The sequence below is a fragment of the Melopsittacus undulatus genome, assembly GCF_012275295.1.
Source record: "Melopsittacus undulatus isolate bMelUnd1 chromosome W unlocalized genomic scaffold, bMelUnd1.mat.Z SUPER_W_unloc_4, whole genome shotgun sequence".
Lineage (NCBI taxonomy): Eukaryota > Metazoa > Chordata > Aves > Psittaciformes > Psittaculidae > Melopsittacus > Melopsittacus undulatus.
In genome coordinates, this window is record NW_022993946.1 from 329,548 (window position 1) to 346,447 (window position 16,900).

General features: G+C 42.7%; 1 protein-coding gene across 7 annotated transcripts in view; it reads right to left on the bottom strand.

Moving 5' to 3' along the window:
* The window catches only part of LOC117438277 (ubiquitin-associated protein 2-like), a 128,350-nt gene extending 111,757 nt beyond the window's left edge, over positions 1-16,593 (bottom strand). For 3 of the 7 annotated variants that reach the window (XR_004550682.1, XM_034073799.1, XM_034073798.1), the window contains exon 1: positions 16,377-16,416. Coding sequence is in view for 2 of the 7 variants with exons in the window: in XM_034073799.1 (XP_033929690.1) it covers positions 16,377-16,383 (7 nt within the window). In the remaining 5 variants the exon portion in view is untranslated. The other 4 variants (XM_034073800.1, XM_034073803.1, XM_034073802.1 and 1 more) reach the window with 4 other exon arrangements.
* Positions 16,594-16,900: the final 307 nt, after the last annotated feature.

Genomic DNA, 16,900 nt, shown 5'->3' on the forward strand with positions numbered 1-16,900 from the left:
AAACAGCTGCATGTTTTAGCAATAGATACGCATTAAATAAAACAGACCCTTAGAGCACTAGCAGAAAAGGAGGAGAAAGCATTAAAGAAAGGGACTGGACTCCCCAAAACTGTTGTGTAAAGAATGGTGGTCATATTTTCCTTCATGACAATAATAAAAAAAAAAGTGCACAAGATTGCTGTAAGCATCTTTTTTTCCACTAATGTAGTCTAGTACCCCCACAGAAAGGTTCTCTCAGTACACTGCATTTAAACACCAAAACCAAAAATGAAACCCCTTGATCAGTAAGTAGTTAAGAAAATTGTTAATTTCAGCACTTCCTTATAAAGCAAACAACTAGACTTAAAAGTGGAAAGCATCAGAGGCATTTAAGAGAAAAAAATCACCCCAAATCTCAAGGTTTTGTTTTAGTTTGTCTGTACAGCAAGTTTAGCCCAAGGACCTACACTGCAATAGCAGATAAAGTATAATTAGCCATCACTAGACTGGTGATGGAATGGCAACAATTATTCTAGTTTCTAAAAGCTGTGCATCTCAACACCCAACTTGCCTAGAAACCAAATCCCACTACCTCATAAAGTCTTCATACCATCTTATTCAACACAGTTGTTTTTTTTTTCTTTGGATTTTAGAAGGAAAAATTGAAGGTAAAGAATCAAAGAGTAACACAAAAAGCAGGTTTTTAAAGCTATCATAATACTTTATTTGATCTTTTGTTCAACTTTCCTTCAGCAAAAAATCTACTCCTTTTAGACTCAAAGTAGTTAGAAAAGCTAGATACACAGAATACAAATTCACTTGACAGGGTGGAAAGTCCCACAAGACACAGTAAATCTATTCCTGAATTTCCAGGGACAGACCACACATTGTGATACCACCTGACTTTCAAGAATTCTTCTGAAGTTAAATATTCACTTCCATCAGCTGAATAATATATTTACAGTTTCAGTTCTTTTTCTGAAGCAGTCTCAAGAAAGTTATTTCCTTGACTCTGAACAAAGAGCTGTGATAAAGATGACTGTGACAAAATCTCTGTGAACACCTTAAAAGTGTCATTGCTTTGTTATACTCTAATCACAAAGCCACTCAGTCAAGGATTTCTCACAGTGACAGGGCTGGGAAAAGGCTCTAGGACTCTGCCTCATGATGGCATGACTACTGCACTCATATAATGAGTCTAGATTTTACTGCTAAGGCAGTGTGTCATGAGCATGAAGGTGAGAAAAATATAGGAGGTTTTGTTATGAGTGAGCTATAGGCGGAATGGAAAGTCTGTAAGGCATGGGGTTCCAGGGTGTGGGCCCCAGCTAAGGGAGTTTGCAGTCAGTGATAGGAACATTTGTATACAGATAAGGAGTTTATGTAACTGCAAGGCTTGAACGCATGTGCTTAGAAGCAAAGTTCAGAAGTTCATTTGTGAGGAAAATTCAGAGCCTTCCTCCCCAAGACCACCAGAGACCCTCCGAGAGCCGTCAGAGGGGAGGGGTTTGGGTTTGCGGAAAATATAAATAATTTCTCAGAGGAAGGCTGGCATGGTCAGGAGGCGAAACCTAGAAAAGTATATAAACTGTAAATATCTGTTGAGTGGGTGTGCCTATCTGTCCATGGATGATGCACCCAGCATGTTGCTATTAAAGGACTCTTTGCTTCACAATTTCCATCTGTAAAATTTTGATTGCTGAGCAGGTTTCTCACAATTTGGGGGGCTCATCCAAAACCCAAAGACCCCTGCCTCCGGCCCTGGGGAGATAACCCTTCCCAAAGGTGCACCTAGTCACTTAGGCAGTCAGGGACCTCAGCCCTCTGGAACCGGGTCAAGGACCCCAGAACCAGGTGATGTGAACCAAAGACGGAAAGGGGCCAGATCCGGTATATAAATCTGCAGTGACCATTAAAAGCTGTCCTTAGGACCCAGTAAGAAAATTTTGGAACTGTCTATGAGCATTACCAGGTGGTCAGGACAGGAGAGGTGAATGGTGTGTGAGGGAGATGTACCACAGACACAAAGTGAGTGCGGAGTCCTTTTAACTGCGATTCCAATATCCCATGAGGGACTCGGCCAGTGACCAGACGCCCATGAAAGGTGTGTGTTCTGAACCTCTCTCTGGGATGGGGACTTCAGGCAGTAAGGGGTCCCAGGGAAAGAAATGCCCAATACCTTCTAATATCCCCTCAGACAGTCCTTTGGGGGCTATGCTAGACAATTGGGAAAATAACTCATTAACTAAATCTTTAGACAGGGCAACTATGTTTCATTTCCCTTTGACGAACTTAAGATTCCTGTTAGTCCAGTTCTCCAGCCTGTTGAGGTCCCTCTGGATGGCATCTATAGCCCATCAGCTAGATGCCCATCTCCACCACTCTGGGTTCTTAAAAGAAAATATGTGCTGTCATCAGCAGAGAATACAGTCATAAGAAAAGCCAGAAGCAGCAGAACTGTCCTCAGGTCAACACTGACTGACAACGACTTCCCTCCAATCATCACCCCAGCAAAGAATGAGCTTTGACGAAATCAGATGAGCTCAGCGATGTCATAAGAAGGCAAAAATCCAACAATACACAATGTCTCTCCTGCTATGAAAGACTGTTACAAGAGATGGAGCCTGACATGATGGACTGAATGAATTCAGCAAACATTACAGGGATTATCTATGTATTAGGAATGATATCTCTCTCATTCTGTGTGTACACATATATATAAGACAAAATGCTATGGTATATTGAAAAATACATGGTATGAGATGTCACGGGTTCAGCTGTAGCAGTCATATTTCTTCTTAGTAGCTGGTGCAGTGCTGTGTTTTGAACATCAGCCTCAGAACAATGCTGATAGCACACCAATGTTTTTAGTTCTTGCTAAGTAATATTTACTCCAATCAAGGACTTTTTTAGTTTCATGACCTGCCAGTGAGAAGGGGCACGAGAAGCCAGGAGAAATCAGAGACAGAACACATGGCCCAAACTAGCCAAAGGGGTATTTCATACCACAGCACCTCATGCCTAGCATATAAACTGGGGGGAGCTACCCTGAAGGCAGGGTAGGGCTGGGTATTGGTCAGCAGGTAGTGAGGAACTGTATTGTGCATCACATGTGTTTATTCTTTTCCCCTCTTAGCTTTATATTGTCTCCCCTTCTTATTTCCCTTATTATTATTATTGGTAGCAGTTGTAGTAGTTTTGTATTACAGCTTCATTACTGGACTGTTCTTATCTCAACCCACAGGATTTACATTCTTTTGATTCTCTTCCCCATCCCTCCGGGAACAGAGGGGAAAGAAAAGGGGGAGTGAGTGAGCAGCTGTGTGGCTCTGACTTACCAGCAGGCATCAAACCATGACAGAAAAGAAACATTAGCTGGCAGTGTGCGCTCACAGCCCAGAGGGCCAATTGTACCCTAGGCTGCATGAGAAGGGGCTTGACCAGCAGGACAAAGGAAGTGATCCTGCCCCACTACTCTGACCTCATGAGACCTCAACTTGGAGTACTTTGTACAGGCCTAGTGTCTTCAACATAAGAAGGACATAGAGCTGTTGAAGCAAGTCCAGAGGAGAGCCACGAGGATAATAAGGGGACTGGAACACCTCCCATATGAAGAGAGGCTGAGAAAGTTGGTACTGTTCAGCCTGGAGAAGGCTGCATGGAGACCTCATAGCAGCCTTCCAGTATCTGAAGGGGGCCTAAAGGATGCTGGAGAGGGACTCTTCATCAGGGACTGTAGTAATAGGACAAGGGGTAATAGGTTCAAAGCTAAGCAGGGTTAGATACAGGGAAAAAGTTCTTCGCTGTGAGGGTGGTGAGGCAACTGAAGTTGCCCAAGGAAGCTGTGAATGCTCCATCCCTGGCAGTGTTCAAGGCCATGTTGGACAGAGCCTTGGGTGACATGTTTTAGCATGATGTGTCCCTGCCCATTGCAGGAGGGTTGAACTAAATGATGCTAAGGCCCTTTCCAATCCAAGCCATTAGGACAGAGAGTGGAGACTAACAGTAGACCAACGAGAAGACTAAGAAGGAGAAAAAATGACTGCTACTGCTGAACCCAGGACACTATGAATCTATGAAATTTATCTCCAACTTCCTAGTTGGTGCTCTAATTTTTTTAAAGATGATACCAAAGAGAGAAGTTATTTATTTTGTCAAACTGTCTAAGATCTTATTGCACTTAATTCAGGATTTATTTTCTCTCCAATCTAAGTGGGGGGGAAACCACCCTTCGGCTTCTTCTAATCTTCTGTTCCAGCTCCCCATCTTTACCTTTTTCTGCAAGTCTGAACTGACTTAAATGTTGTTTGGCTGCCATGTGTTTTTTGTCTCCAGTAGGAGGTTCTTGCTCTCCTCTACCATTTCTTCCCAAGCTAAATTATCTTATAATTAAAATAATTCTTTGCACATTCTTCAAATTTGAAAAACCTGAAATAGCAAATCAAAGTTTTCTTCAAAACTTCCTCCCTATTGATCATTAAGAAATTCCTTTCCACAGAAATTTATTCCCTCATTTCATAGAGCTAACATATGCCTTTAAACATATTTTTGTAATCTGCCAGTTCATTCATTACTACACCATACTAAACTAACAGCCCGATTCCACAGATGTATGCCAGATTTATACACTGCGCAACACATTAAAATGCCCGAGTAGAATGCCCATTTACTAAAATATCCCAAGAAGATATTAGTCAACTATTTTACCACCAATCTAAAAGACCAGTCACTCTGATGATTACTCATTTTGAAAGAAAAGGGACCTGCACTCTTCACATATTTGTTAGTTTCTGAAACAGCTTATTTTTATTAATTGCAGCACCTCACTCTCAGTACCTGTGAATTCCGAGATTGTCTGGAATACTTTTTTTGCTAACTACAGTGTTCAATTCTAGTAACAGTATTAAAATATTACAGGTATTCAGCTTTAGAGATCATACTGCACCTATAAAAACTTCACTGAACAAATGCTTTGGCAATGACAACCTTTAAAATCATTTCAGCAGATATGTTGTAAACATCAATTTTCTCCTAGCAAACCAAAAGGGTGTGTCTACACAGAAATCAAGCAAGGCATGGCCAAGATAAAATATTACAAGTTTTTACAATTGTATTACAAACTTAAGTAACAGCTTTTCAGTCACAATCATAATTTTCAGTAATTTACAGAATGTTATGTAAAAATTCTAGCACAAAAGGGGACTGTTAAACACACGCTGTAAAAGCGGAGACGACACTGTAAGCTAACTGAGAAAGCAATGGTACGCAAGTATAAAATTCGTAACAGTATGATGATTTAAATGTGTGTTGTGGTTTAAACCCAGCCACGCAGCTTGTTAACTCACACCCCCCCCTTGCTCCCCCAACTCCCGAATAGTTGGGGAGGAGAATCCAAAGAACGTAGCCCCCACAGGTTGAGATAAGAACAGTTTAATAACAAAGGTATAACACAAATCACTACTGCTACTACTAATAATAATGATAAAGGAAATAACAAGTGAAGAGAATACAACACCTCACCAGCTACCGACCCATAACTCACCCCACCCTGCCTGACCGAGCACCGACCAATACCTCCTCCATCCCCCCAAAGTACTAGCCCTTCCAGGTAACTCCAGGTTACGTCCTGGGCATGACGTGCTGTGGTATGGAATACCTCTTTGGTTAGCCTGGGTCAGGTGTCCTGTCTCTCCTTCCTCCCGGCCTCCCCTCCTCCCTGGCAGAGCACGAGGCTCAGAAAGTCCTTGGACGAACCAAACATTTGAGCAGTAACTCAAGACATACATGCTATCAGCACCGTTCCCAGCCCAAAAGTCAAAACACTGTGCTGCACCAGCTACCAAGAAGGAGAAAAAATGACTGCTACTGCTGAACTCAGGACAATGTGTTTTCAGTTTAAACATACAAAGACAGTTTTTCAAGTTCAATGAGTATACTGCCCAAAACATGGCTTTTCAAAAACTAGTAAGAAGACCTGATTCACTATAATGAGGTGAAAATAAGTCGTAAAAGGAAAAATTTAACTTATCATTCTACATGCCTCCTCTGATAAGAACCTGAAGTCCAAGACACATACGTGATTAACCCAACAGCATTCACCCAAAGCTTTAATCAGCAGTAAGTAAACTGCTGAAAGGCTGCTCACTGTCTCACCTTCAGGACACTGAAACTTGCAGGGGGTTTAGGTGTGTTTTTCTGAAAGCATACAAGCCTCAGGCAAGCTGTTATTGCCCTTTTGGTCCCTCCATTTTCCCATGTCTAAAATTTGGAAAAATGCTACTTACCAACCCTGTTACTGTGCTCTAAAACTTTAAGGCAGAAGGTGTTAGCATGACCTTAGTTTTGATATCCCAAAAGAAGTCACGAAGCCCGAGTTTGAGACTTGTTGTCATGGAAGTTACTGTGAGATCACAACTACATCACAGAAATTTCCTTGCAGGATCAAAGGCAGGACACTTATAGAATGGAATAAAACAGTTCTCTGTACACTGCATTTAAACATCACAGAGTATACATGAAACTGCTGAGAACAGCAACTTTAAGGAGTAGAACTTTTATTTCCATTTATTCATGAAAGTCAATTTGAAGAGTTATGTATACATCCAAGAAAAACATTTTGTGCTCTTTCCAGAATTCTTTGCCAGAGGAAGAAGAAAAGGAAGGAAAAAGCATGTTTAAACAGATTACCTCATTCCCAAAGCCAGAGACATAACTTCCCTTAAAAAGCATTCTAAGTTCTCCAATGTTATATACATAATGAATGAAACCTAGAAAATTCCCAGAACACAAAGCACTAAGAGTAAGGCCTTCCCTATCACAGATGATCAGTTAGACTTTAATGTATATTTTAATATGCAAGCACATTTGAGAACAAAAGCCTTTGTCCAATTGAACTATCACAGTTCCTATCAAACTTAAAAAAAAACAAAACAACAACAAAACCAAAACCAAACCCATAAAGAATAAAACAAAGAACCCAAGGAACACAATAACTTTAAGTAAGAAGAAAAATTAGGATTAAATCTGGTGAATAAAAAAGAAAAAAGTCAACTTTATACACTAATGTAAATCCACAAAAGGATATAATTTTACTTCAGAAGCAACTAAAGAATAAATAAATGTCTACCTGGAACTCACTTGTCAGCATAGATTTTAATGTGACTGAAATGCAAGTTGTTGAAGAGTTAGAAGTACACTGATGTCAACATAAATTCAAACACTGGTTCAAAAGACAAACACAGTTGCAGTGTCAAATAATTCACCATGTAGATTTAATAGCCAAAAGGGATGCGGAGAACAGAGACCCCTTCATCCTCCCCAAATAATCCACCAGGGCTCATCATTCCCAGCATTCTTTCATTACTCACTTTCAGAGAAGTAATGAGGTGCCCCAGCATTAATGACTTGATTTCTGCTGCTATGGACCAGACTCCAGATAATTTAAACAAACAATTCAAAGTAGCAACCCATCATATCAGTGATTAAGAGTACCAAACTCTTCCCCCCTTTTTTCCCTATCCCAAACCAGTCTTGGAACTACCCCCAAGCCACATCCTCCACCTGCTCCTCCATAGGCAACTTATTTCGTCCCTCTACATACTGCATTTAAGACCTGTCTATTGAATCAAGGAGACAACATACCATCAAAAGAACATGCTAATAACTGATCCTAACTTTTTTCCAATGCCGTGGAGCAACTGAAAGGAGAAGAAGAGTTGTGTATAAGATTTTCAGTCAGGGTCTGTCAATAAAGGGGGCCCACAACCATAAAACCAGTTCCTGGCCACTCACCACTCCTTAACAAAGATTTGATGAGGAAAACAATGCTGACTCCAATTTCCTAAACCCTTTAATTTGTTCTCTTCTACATTCAGCTCTAATCCCAAATGGCTATTTGCTTTTTGCTCCTTGCAAAAGATTTTAGTTACCACAGGTTGGTTTTGTTAGGTTGTAGTTTTTTTTAATTACAGTCAGTGTTCAAAACCTGCTTGTTATGGCTTGCAAGGTAAGATGCGTCAATCTATATGTATCCCCTGAAAAGGGATGGTTCTGCAGTTTCTTGCCTTATGTTTTATCCTATTTTATAAGTCGCATCATTTCATATCTAGAGAAATGCTTAGGATGCCTTCTGTTGACCAGTTATTTTAATGGATTTGTTTATTGAGAATATAAAAGTTACACATTTTCAGTTCCCTCTCTCCCATGACTGAAGTACTCAAAAGCACTCCCTGGCAATCAAACTGTGAAATAATTTTAACCATTTAACTTTATTTTAACCTTTGTCTACAACTGGGGGGGGGAGGTGTCCTGGGGTTTTAAGGGAAGGATGATGAATTTTCAAAGAAAGGAAAAATATGCCAATCCAGTTCACTTCTAATTTACCAGGATGCAAAGTTTTGGCTTTAATTTCATTAAAAGTACTCTTAAAAATAATTTTGATGCACGTAGCATCATGAAATTAACTGCTCAATATACAGAAGTATAATAAGGACTCAGCCTAACCTCTCCTAAATGTTGTATATACATTAAACCATCATTCACAATCCACACAATTCCTAGACAGAACATACACAGGACTTCAGCAACTTTTAGCACTATCAGACAATCAAATGTTTGACATGTTTCTTCCCTCACAGAACTGCTGAATTAGTCTTCAGTTCAGCTAGAGCCAAGACAGCCAATTAATTTTTGCAAGCACAGAAGTTACCTGGATTTGAAATATGCATCTTGCTGCATTTTCACAGCAATTTCTCTAAGCACATATCCCAAACTCACCCACCTCTCCACCTATCAAAAGTCATGAATGACTGTTACCACCACCCCTACACTAAATTCAGTCCTTAATCCACCTCCTTCTCAAAGGTATTAAGAACATATGGCCTTGAGATTGCCTGAAGGACTACAGATTTGACTGTCAAGTACTTTAACCTAAAGAAGAAGAAAGCTTTGGGGAGGGTCTCTCATCAATGCATATAAAAATACCTGAAGGGAAGGTGCAAAGACTCTTGTCAGCAGTTCCCAGTGATAGGACCAGAGGTAACAGGCACAAACTAAAACAGAGGAGGCTTCACCTGAACATCAGGAAATGCTTTTTTTACTGTGAGGGCGACAGAGCACTGGCACAGGTTGTCTAGTGAGGTGGAGTGTCGTGGTTTAAACCAAATCCGCACAGTTCGCTCACTCACTCCCCCCCTCGCTGCCCTGACTCCTGGAGAGTTAGGAAGGAGAATCCAAAGAATGTGGCCCCATGGATTGAGATAAGAACAGTTTAATTGCTAAGGTATAACACAAATCACTACTGCTACTACTACTACTACAAATAATAATGATAAAGCAAACAACAAGCAAAGAGAATACAACACCTCACCAGCCACCGACCCATAACTCACTCCACCCTGCCCGACCATACACCGACCGATACCTCCACCATTTCCCCCGCAGAGCTACAGCCCTTCCGGGTCTCTCCCGGTTACATCCTGGGCATCACGTGCTATGGTATGGAATACCTCTTTGGCTAGCCTGGGTCAGGTGTCCTGTCTCTCCTTCCTCCTAGCTTCCCCTCCTCCCTGGCAGAGCATGAGCTCAGAAAAAGGCCTTGGAAAACCCAAACATTTGAGCAGTAATTCAAAACATGCTCACTATCAGCAAGCGTTCTCAGCCTGAAAGTCAAAACACAGCACTGCACCAGCTACCAAGAAGGAGAAAAATGACTGCTACTGCTCAAACCAGGACATGGAGTCACTGCCATCCTTGGAAATATTCAAAAGATGTCCAGATATAGTCCTGGGCAACCTGCTGTAGGTGGTCCTGCTTGAGCAGGGGAGACAAAATGACCTCCAGAGATCCCTGCCAACCTCAGCTAGTCTATGATTAAATGAACTAAAAAGAGAAGGAAGTCCTATGACAGAAAAGCTGTTACAAAAAATGCCCCACAAGCTTCATTAAGGGACAACTCTTAAGTTCTAGCATTTCTGCTCAGACAGTCACTTTTATGTGAAAACAGAGTGAATGTCTACCTTCAGACCAGGAAGTGCAGTACTGCTCCCCCTGCATCACATTTAGTCACCCATGGTGAAAATCAGTAATTTAAGTCCCTCTTATGTCAGTCTCAAAATGGATTGCAAATCAATGATCTGAAGAATATGTAACTGAAAGCTGAAATAAAAGCCCAGTAACAGAAGACATCTGTCCCTTGGGGTGCAACCCATCAAAAGCACAGACAGAATTTCTCAAATACATTATGTACAGCCCAACAGCAGAGGAGTGTTTGGCATCAGGATTCATTTCAGATTCACATTGCTGAAACTGCATCTAAGACAATATGCAAGTTTGAAAATCCAGGAAGAATGTAAATGCAGAGAGAGCAAAAAAGAAAATCAACAACAGCCTTCAAATACAGGGAAACATGGACAACATGATGTCACGGTTTAAGCCCAGCCAGCAACTCAGAATCATGCAGCTGCTCGCTCACTTCCCCCCCCCCCCTTCCTCCCCCCACTCCCTGAGGGGTGGGGAGGAGAATCAAAAGAATGTAACTCCCACAGGTTGAGATAAGAACAGTCCAGTAACTAAGGTATAACACAAAACCACTATTGCTGCCACCAATAATGATAAGGGAAATGCCACCACCTGCCAACCGATACCCAGTCTGACCTGAACAGTGATCTAGCCCTTCCAGGTAATTGCCCCCAGTTTATATACTGGGCATGACATGCTGTGATATGGAATACTCCTTTGGTTAGTTTGGGTCAGGAGCCCTGCTTTTGTTTCCTTCCGGCTTCCCGTGCCCCTCCTCACTGGCAGAGATGAGACTGAAAAGTCCTTGATCAGAGTAAACATTACTTAGTTTTAGCAACACCAAAAACATCAGCATGCTGTCAGCACTGCTCCCAGACTGAAGTTGAAAACACATCACTGCACCAGCTACTAAGGAGAAAAATGGCTGATACTGCTGAACACAGGACATGTGATAATAAAATATACTCCTCAAGTGTTTACCATACAGTAGCCATAATTCAGTTTCTATTTGGTTTCAAATGTTAAAGGGAAACAAAAAAAGCTTTCAGAAGCCAGCCATATGCTTCATTTTATATTATACTCACCATCCTCAAAACACTTACCAAAACAAATACAGTAGGGAAAAAAAAAAAGACATTTCTTTGCTCAAAAACAATCTCAGTATGGTCTCTAGGGCATCATCCTACTTCCAGGAACAGTATTTTAGTCATAAGAAGTGCAACCAAAATGTTTCTTCATTTAATTTTGGATTCAAATACTGAATGATTCTGTAACACAAATTCCACTGAACCTGCATCTTCTGCAGATCTGGATTAAATGGTTTCCTGTTTGATAAAGCAAAAAAAAAACAAACCCATTAAGTTCACCACAGGAGTACTACTTTAGCAAAACCTTAAGTCACAAGAAAGATCAAAGCTCTCTCAGTATGGGAAACATTTCATTGTTTTTAATGAAAAATTATACACTCAGCCAGGTTAAAGACTCCTCCAAGCTCATCTGTTGGAAGACTGATTTAAGACAAAAAAAAATTTCAAGAGAACTGAGAGTAGAAACAACCCCATCCAAGAGAACTAGACAACGTTGTTCACATAACCTATCTTGCAAATTTTACAATGTAGAAAAAGCATAAATAAAATGCAAAACAGTTACAATGTGGTATAAGCAAGCTGAGCAAGCCTTAGGCAAGATCTTAGGCATCAGAGAGTATCACCTCTAATCTGTCTTTAGTCACTGTTTACTCCCTGCAGTATTGAGAAGTAGCAGGGGAAAGGATAGGGCTGAAGATACCACACCTGTGAAACTGACTGTAGGTGCCAAGGGAGTTCCAACAAGCTGTCAGTTTAGATGGCAAAAATTAAGGAGCATAGACTTTCATGCTAGAGCAAAATGGAGAAACCATTTGTAAGATTATTGCAAAGTATGAACCTTAAGTAATTGCAAAGGAGCTACTTGCACAACCTTTCATCCTGGCTCTCACTTTAATGAGAATAACCTGTTTAGGGAAGTTATATGAAAAGCAGTACAAGTCCAAAATAGGTCTCTGAAAAGCAAAAAGGATTCAATAGGCTATAAATGATTGTATCAGATTCTATCTTCTTTATGAAAAACCTATTCCAAGTCCTGGTACTAAACATTACTGAAATTACAAGCAAACATTACTATTAATAGTAATACTATCAATACTAATTATTAACAGAGTATTAATAGTTTACGATACATACATTTCTGAAACACTATTAATCTGCATACTATTTTGCCATGATCAGTATCACTAGAAGGACACTAGCAACAAATGTAAAACATACCAAAACATGGCATTCTACAAGGAAAGCATCACATAAGCATAAAAGTCCATAGAAGAAATGTAAAATATCAAAAATCTGCTTCTGAAAGGGTTCTAGTTTTTAGAAACCTTCTAGAAACATTACCAAGTCAGTGACATAGGAATATGCTAAAATGGCCTAGTAAATATGGGGGGCGGGGGGGGAAGGCAAAAAAGCTGAGTCGCTGCCATTTTCTGTGAAGGGCTCCATTTCAACAGCAAGCGCTGCTCCTCTAGGCCTTCATATCCTCCCCCTCCCTTCCTTTCATACACATCCAGCTTCAATTTCTCTCCTTGAAAAAAAACAGCTGCTCTCAGGGTACCTTCATTTCAGCAGCCACCACCATCGCAGAGGCTATCGCCTTAATCTGCTGCTGTGTGATAAGCATTCAGCATTTACTCTAACTGAAATGACTGTGAACTGATTACTGCTTGGTAGCTATAGATGAAGAGAGTTGTCCCTTGTGAGCTTCCCCTTACATACAGCTTCACACCAAACCCAAAGTTTCTGCTCCACAAAACTGTGTTCCTTTGAACATAACCAAAAGGGTTCTGCATGTCTATGCTCCTGATGTTAACACACCTACAAGAGAGAAGCTTCAAACTAGGTTCACTCCGAGCAACTCCCAGGTAGCATTCAACAGCACCACAGACATTTCAGCACAGATTTTATTTCACATAGCAGAATTCAGATCCTTGCCATCAGGCTCAAAGGTGCGCCAGGTCCCTTCCTACATCAATTTTCTTACAGGGTGTCTACCAGTTCACTTTCCTGCTTTAATTTTCTTCAGCAGCAACAGAAAATGCAGAAGAGCTTTTTTTATTTTAAATGCAACATAAGCCAGCCCAATAGTAAAACCCTGCCCTGCCTTCCAATTCTCAGCAAGCACACATAATCATGGGTGAGGAAAGACTAGGTAGAGAAGGTTAACAGAGATAACAGGTCATCTATGATTCCATGATTTGTCACCATCACTTCAAGTAATCTACTGAGATCATAGAATCAACTAGGTTGTAAAAGACCTTTAAGATCATTAAGTCCAACCATTTCCCCAGCACTGCCAAGGATACCACTAAACCATGTCACTAAGGGCCTCATGTACAGGTTTTGAACACTTCCAGGGACAGTGATTCCACCTGGGCAGCTTGTTCCAATATCTGATCACCCTCTCTGTGAAGTTTTTCCTAATATCCAGTCTAAACCTCCCCTGGCACAGCCTGAGGCCATTACCTCTTGTCCTATCACACTTGTTACTTGGAAGAAGATACCAACCCCCACCTTACTACAACCTCCTTTCAGGTAGTTGCAGAGAGCAATAATGTATCATGTCATGTGTGTCGTCCCCATCCTCCATCCCCCGCCCCAGAGCCTTCACTTCTCCAAACTAATCAACCCCACTTCCCCATTCCTCATAAGGCTTATTCTCCAGACCCTTCACCAGCTTTGTTGCCCTTCTCTGAGACCTGCTCTTTAATGTCTCTCTTGTAGCGAGGGGCCCAGAACTGAACACAATATTCAAGGTGCAGCCTCAGAAGTGCCAAGTACAGAGGGATGATCACTTCCCTGGCCCTGCTGGCCACACTATTTCTGATACAGGCTATGATGCTGTTGGCATTCTTGGCTGCCTGGGCACACTGCTGGGTCATGTTCAGCACCCCCAGGTCCTTTCCCTCCAATCAGTTTTCCAGCCACTATTCCCCAAACTTGTAGTGTTGCATGGGGTGGTTGTGGCCCAAATGTAGGAGCTAGCACTTCATCTTACTGAACCTCATGCCACTGGCCACAGCCCATCGATCCAGCCTGCCCAGATCCCTCTGCAGCCTTCCTATCCTTCAGCAGATCAACAGTCCCACCCAACTTGGTGTCATCTGCAAATTTACTGAGGGCATACTTAATCCCCTCATCCATATCATCAATGAAGATATTAAACAACACTGGCCCTAATACCAAGCCTTAAAGGACACCACTAGTGACTGGTCCCCCACTAGATGCGATGCCATTTACCACCACTCCCTGGGTTCAGCCATCCAGATAGTTTCCAACCCAGCAAAGAATCCTTCTATCCAGACCATAAGCAGACAGTTTCTCCAAAACTATGTGGGAGACAGCATCAAATGCTTTACTAATGTCCAAATGCACAATGTCCACAGACTTTCCCATACCAACTAAGCAGGTCACCTTATCGTACAAAATCAGGTTGGTCAAGCAGGACCTGCCCTTCACGAACCCACGCTGACAGGGCCTGATCCCTCCATTTTCTCTCACATGCTCTGTGATCTCACTCAGGATTACCTGCTCTATGACCTTCACTGGCACTGAGATCAGGCTGACAGGCCTGTAGTTTCTGGTGTCTTCCTTCCTGCCCTTTTTGTAGGGAGGTGTCACCATCAGCCAACCTCCAATCCTCTGGGACCTGCCCACTAGACCAGGACTGCTAATAGATGATGGAGAGTGTCTTGGCAAGCTCCTCTGACAGCTCCTTCAGCAGTCTTGGGTGGAAACTAATCCAGCCCCATAAACTTGTATAATTCTAAGTGGAGCAGGAGATCACTAACCATTTCTTCCTGATGTTACGATCACTGACTTTTGTAGCAGTGACTATGACACAGCTGCCTTACCCCACTGGGGAGGAAGCACCAGGGAAAAGATAGGGAAAGGCAACTGTTGTGGTTTAAGCTCAGCCAGCAACTCAGAACCACACAGATGCTCAACTCACTCCCCCCCCAGCTCTCTGAGGGATGGGGAGGAGAATCAAAAGAATGCAACTCCCACAGGTTGAGACAAGAACAGTAATCAAGGTATAATACAAAACTACTACTACTACTACCACCACCAATAATAATAATGATAAGGGAAACAACAAGGGGAGAGAATACAATTGCTCACCACCTGCCAACCAATACCCAGTCTGACCTGAGCAGTGATCCAGGCCCTCCAGGTAACTACCCCCAGTTTATATACTGGGCATGACATGCTGTGATATGGAATACTCCTTTGTTTAGTTTGGGTCAGGAGTCCTGCTTCTGTTTCCTTCCAGCTTCCCATGCCCCTCCTCACTGGCAGAGAATGAGACTGAAAAGTTCTTCATCAGAGTAAACATTACTTAGCAACAACCAAAAACACCAGCATGCTATCAGCACTGCTCCCAGACTAAAGTAAAAAACACATTACTGCACCAGCTACTACAGAGAAAAATGACTGCTACTGCTGAACCCAGGAAAACAACACTGAAGTAAAGCCCTACACAAGGCACAAAACAAGTTATTCAGCCACTTGTTCCCTTCCCTCTTTTGGCCTCACTCAAGATAAGGAAAGGGTACAAAGGCACACACCCCTCCAACCAGACCCACTTATCCTCTGAGGGGTACAGCTGCACCCTGACTTCTTCACACCCCCAAGTCCCCAAACCCATCAGGAGATAAATCCCCAGTTCTAACAAAATGAGAAACAAAGAGGCTGGAGTGCAGGACCCCCTCCCCAGCACAGAAAAGGGCAGAAAGCTAACTCATTTCTCCCAGCAACCCACTAGGGGTCAGCTCAGCTACCTCTAGCTCCACGAGCCAAGGCTAAGGCAGGGTATGAGCTGCCAGCAACTGCGATCGATTCAGCAGCCCCTGCCTGCACCCCTAGAAGGGGGGGGGGGGGGGGGGGGGGGGGGGGAAGAGATTGGACAATTTAGAACAGGACGAAGCTTCTCCCAGACGGCCGCTAAGAAAAATAGGGCAGAGTCACCTCCCCTCACGCCGCCGCTACCACCCCCCTCACAACCAGCAGACACCCGCCGCCGAAAAAAACTCCCAGCAGGACAGGAACTCAAGGCCACTGAGAAAACAACAGCCATCCCCAGATCAGTAGATAGGAATAGGTGGGAATAAGCGAGATAGGCGCCGAGCTTACCCTGAACGCGCGAAACCAAGTTGTTATTGTCGCCCTCGCCCCCTATCCGCAGCAGTAGCAATCCTCACCCCCCCTGCGCAGTACCTATCCAAAGTGTTCACAAAATAGCAGAAGGAAAAGGAAAAACAAAAGAAGAAACCACGACCATCACATACCCACCCCACATCTGCGCACCCACCAATCCCAATCCCCTCCTCCACACACGCATGAAGCCGCTTCCCGTCACATGACGTTACATAACGTGATCGCTTACCAACCTCCTTCCCCACCTCTTCCGCATGCTTAGCTTCTCACACATAATTAATACATGCATACCCATACGCCCTTCCACTTACTTCAGCACTATGTGAGCAGAGCGGAGGAAGTTGGTCTTTTCATTCTGCAGTGGTTTAAACTCTGTCGGCAAGTCAGCCATGCAGTTTCTACTTCTCCCCCCCCCCCCCCCCCCCCCCCCCCGATGGCCTGAAGTATCATGGGCCCACTGTTATAAGTGAGTCTCAATGAGAGGTAGAGACTGGCTACTTGAGTCTCAAATAAGGGGAAGAGATTGGCTATTTGAAATTAATCAATTTATTAAGCAAGCAATAGTAAGCAAAACAGCGCTGGGCGGCCGGGAGTCTCCGCTCCGCCAACGGCGCGCACCCCCTCCCACAGGTTCTGTCCTTTTATATCCTTTTTCCTCA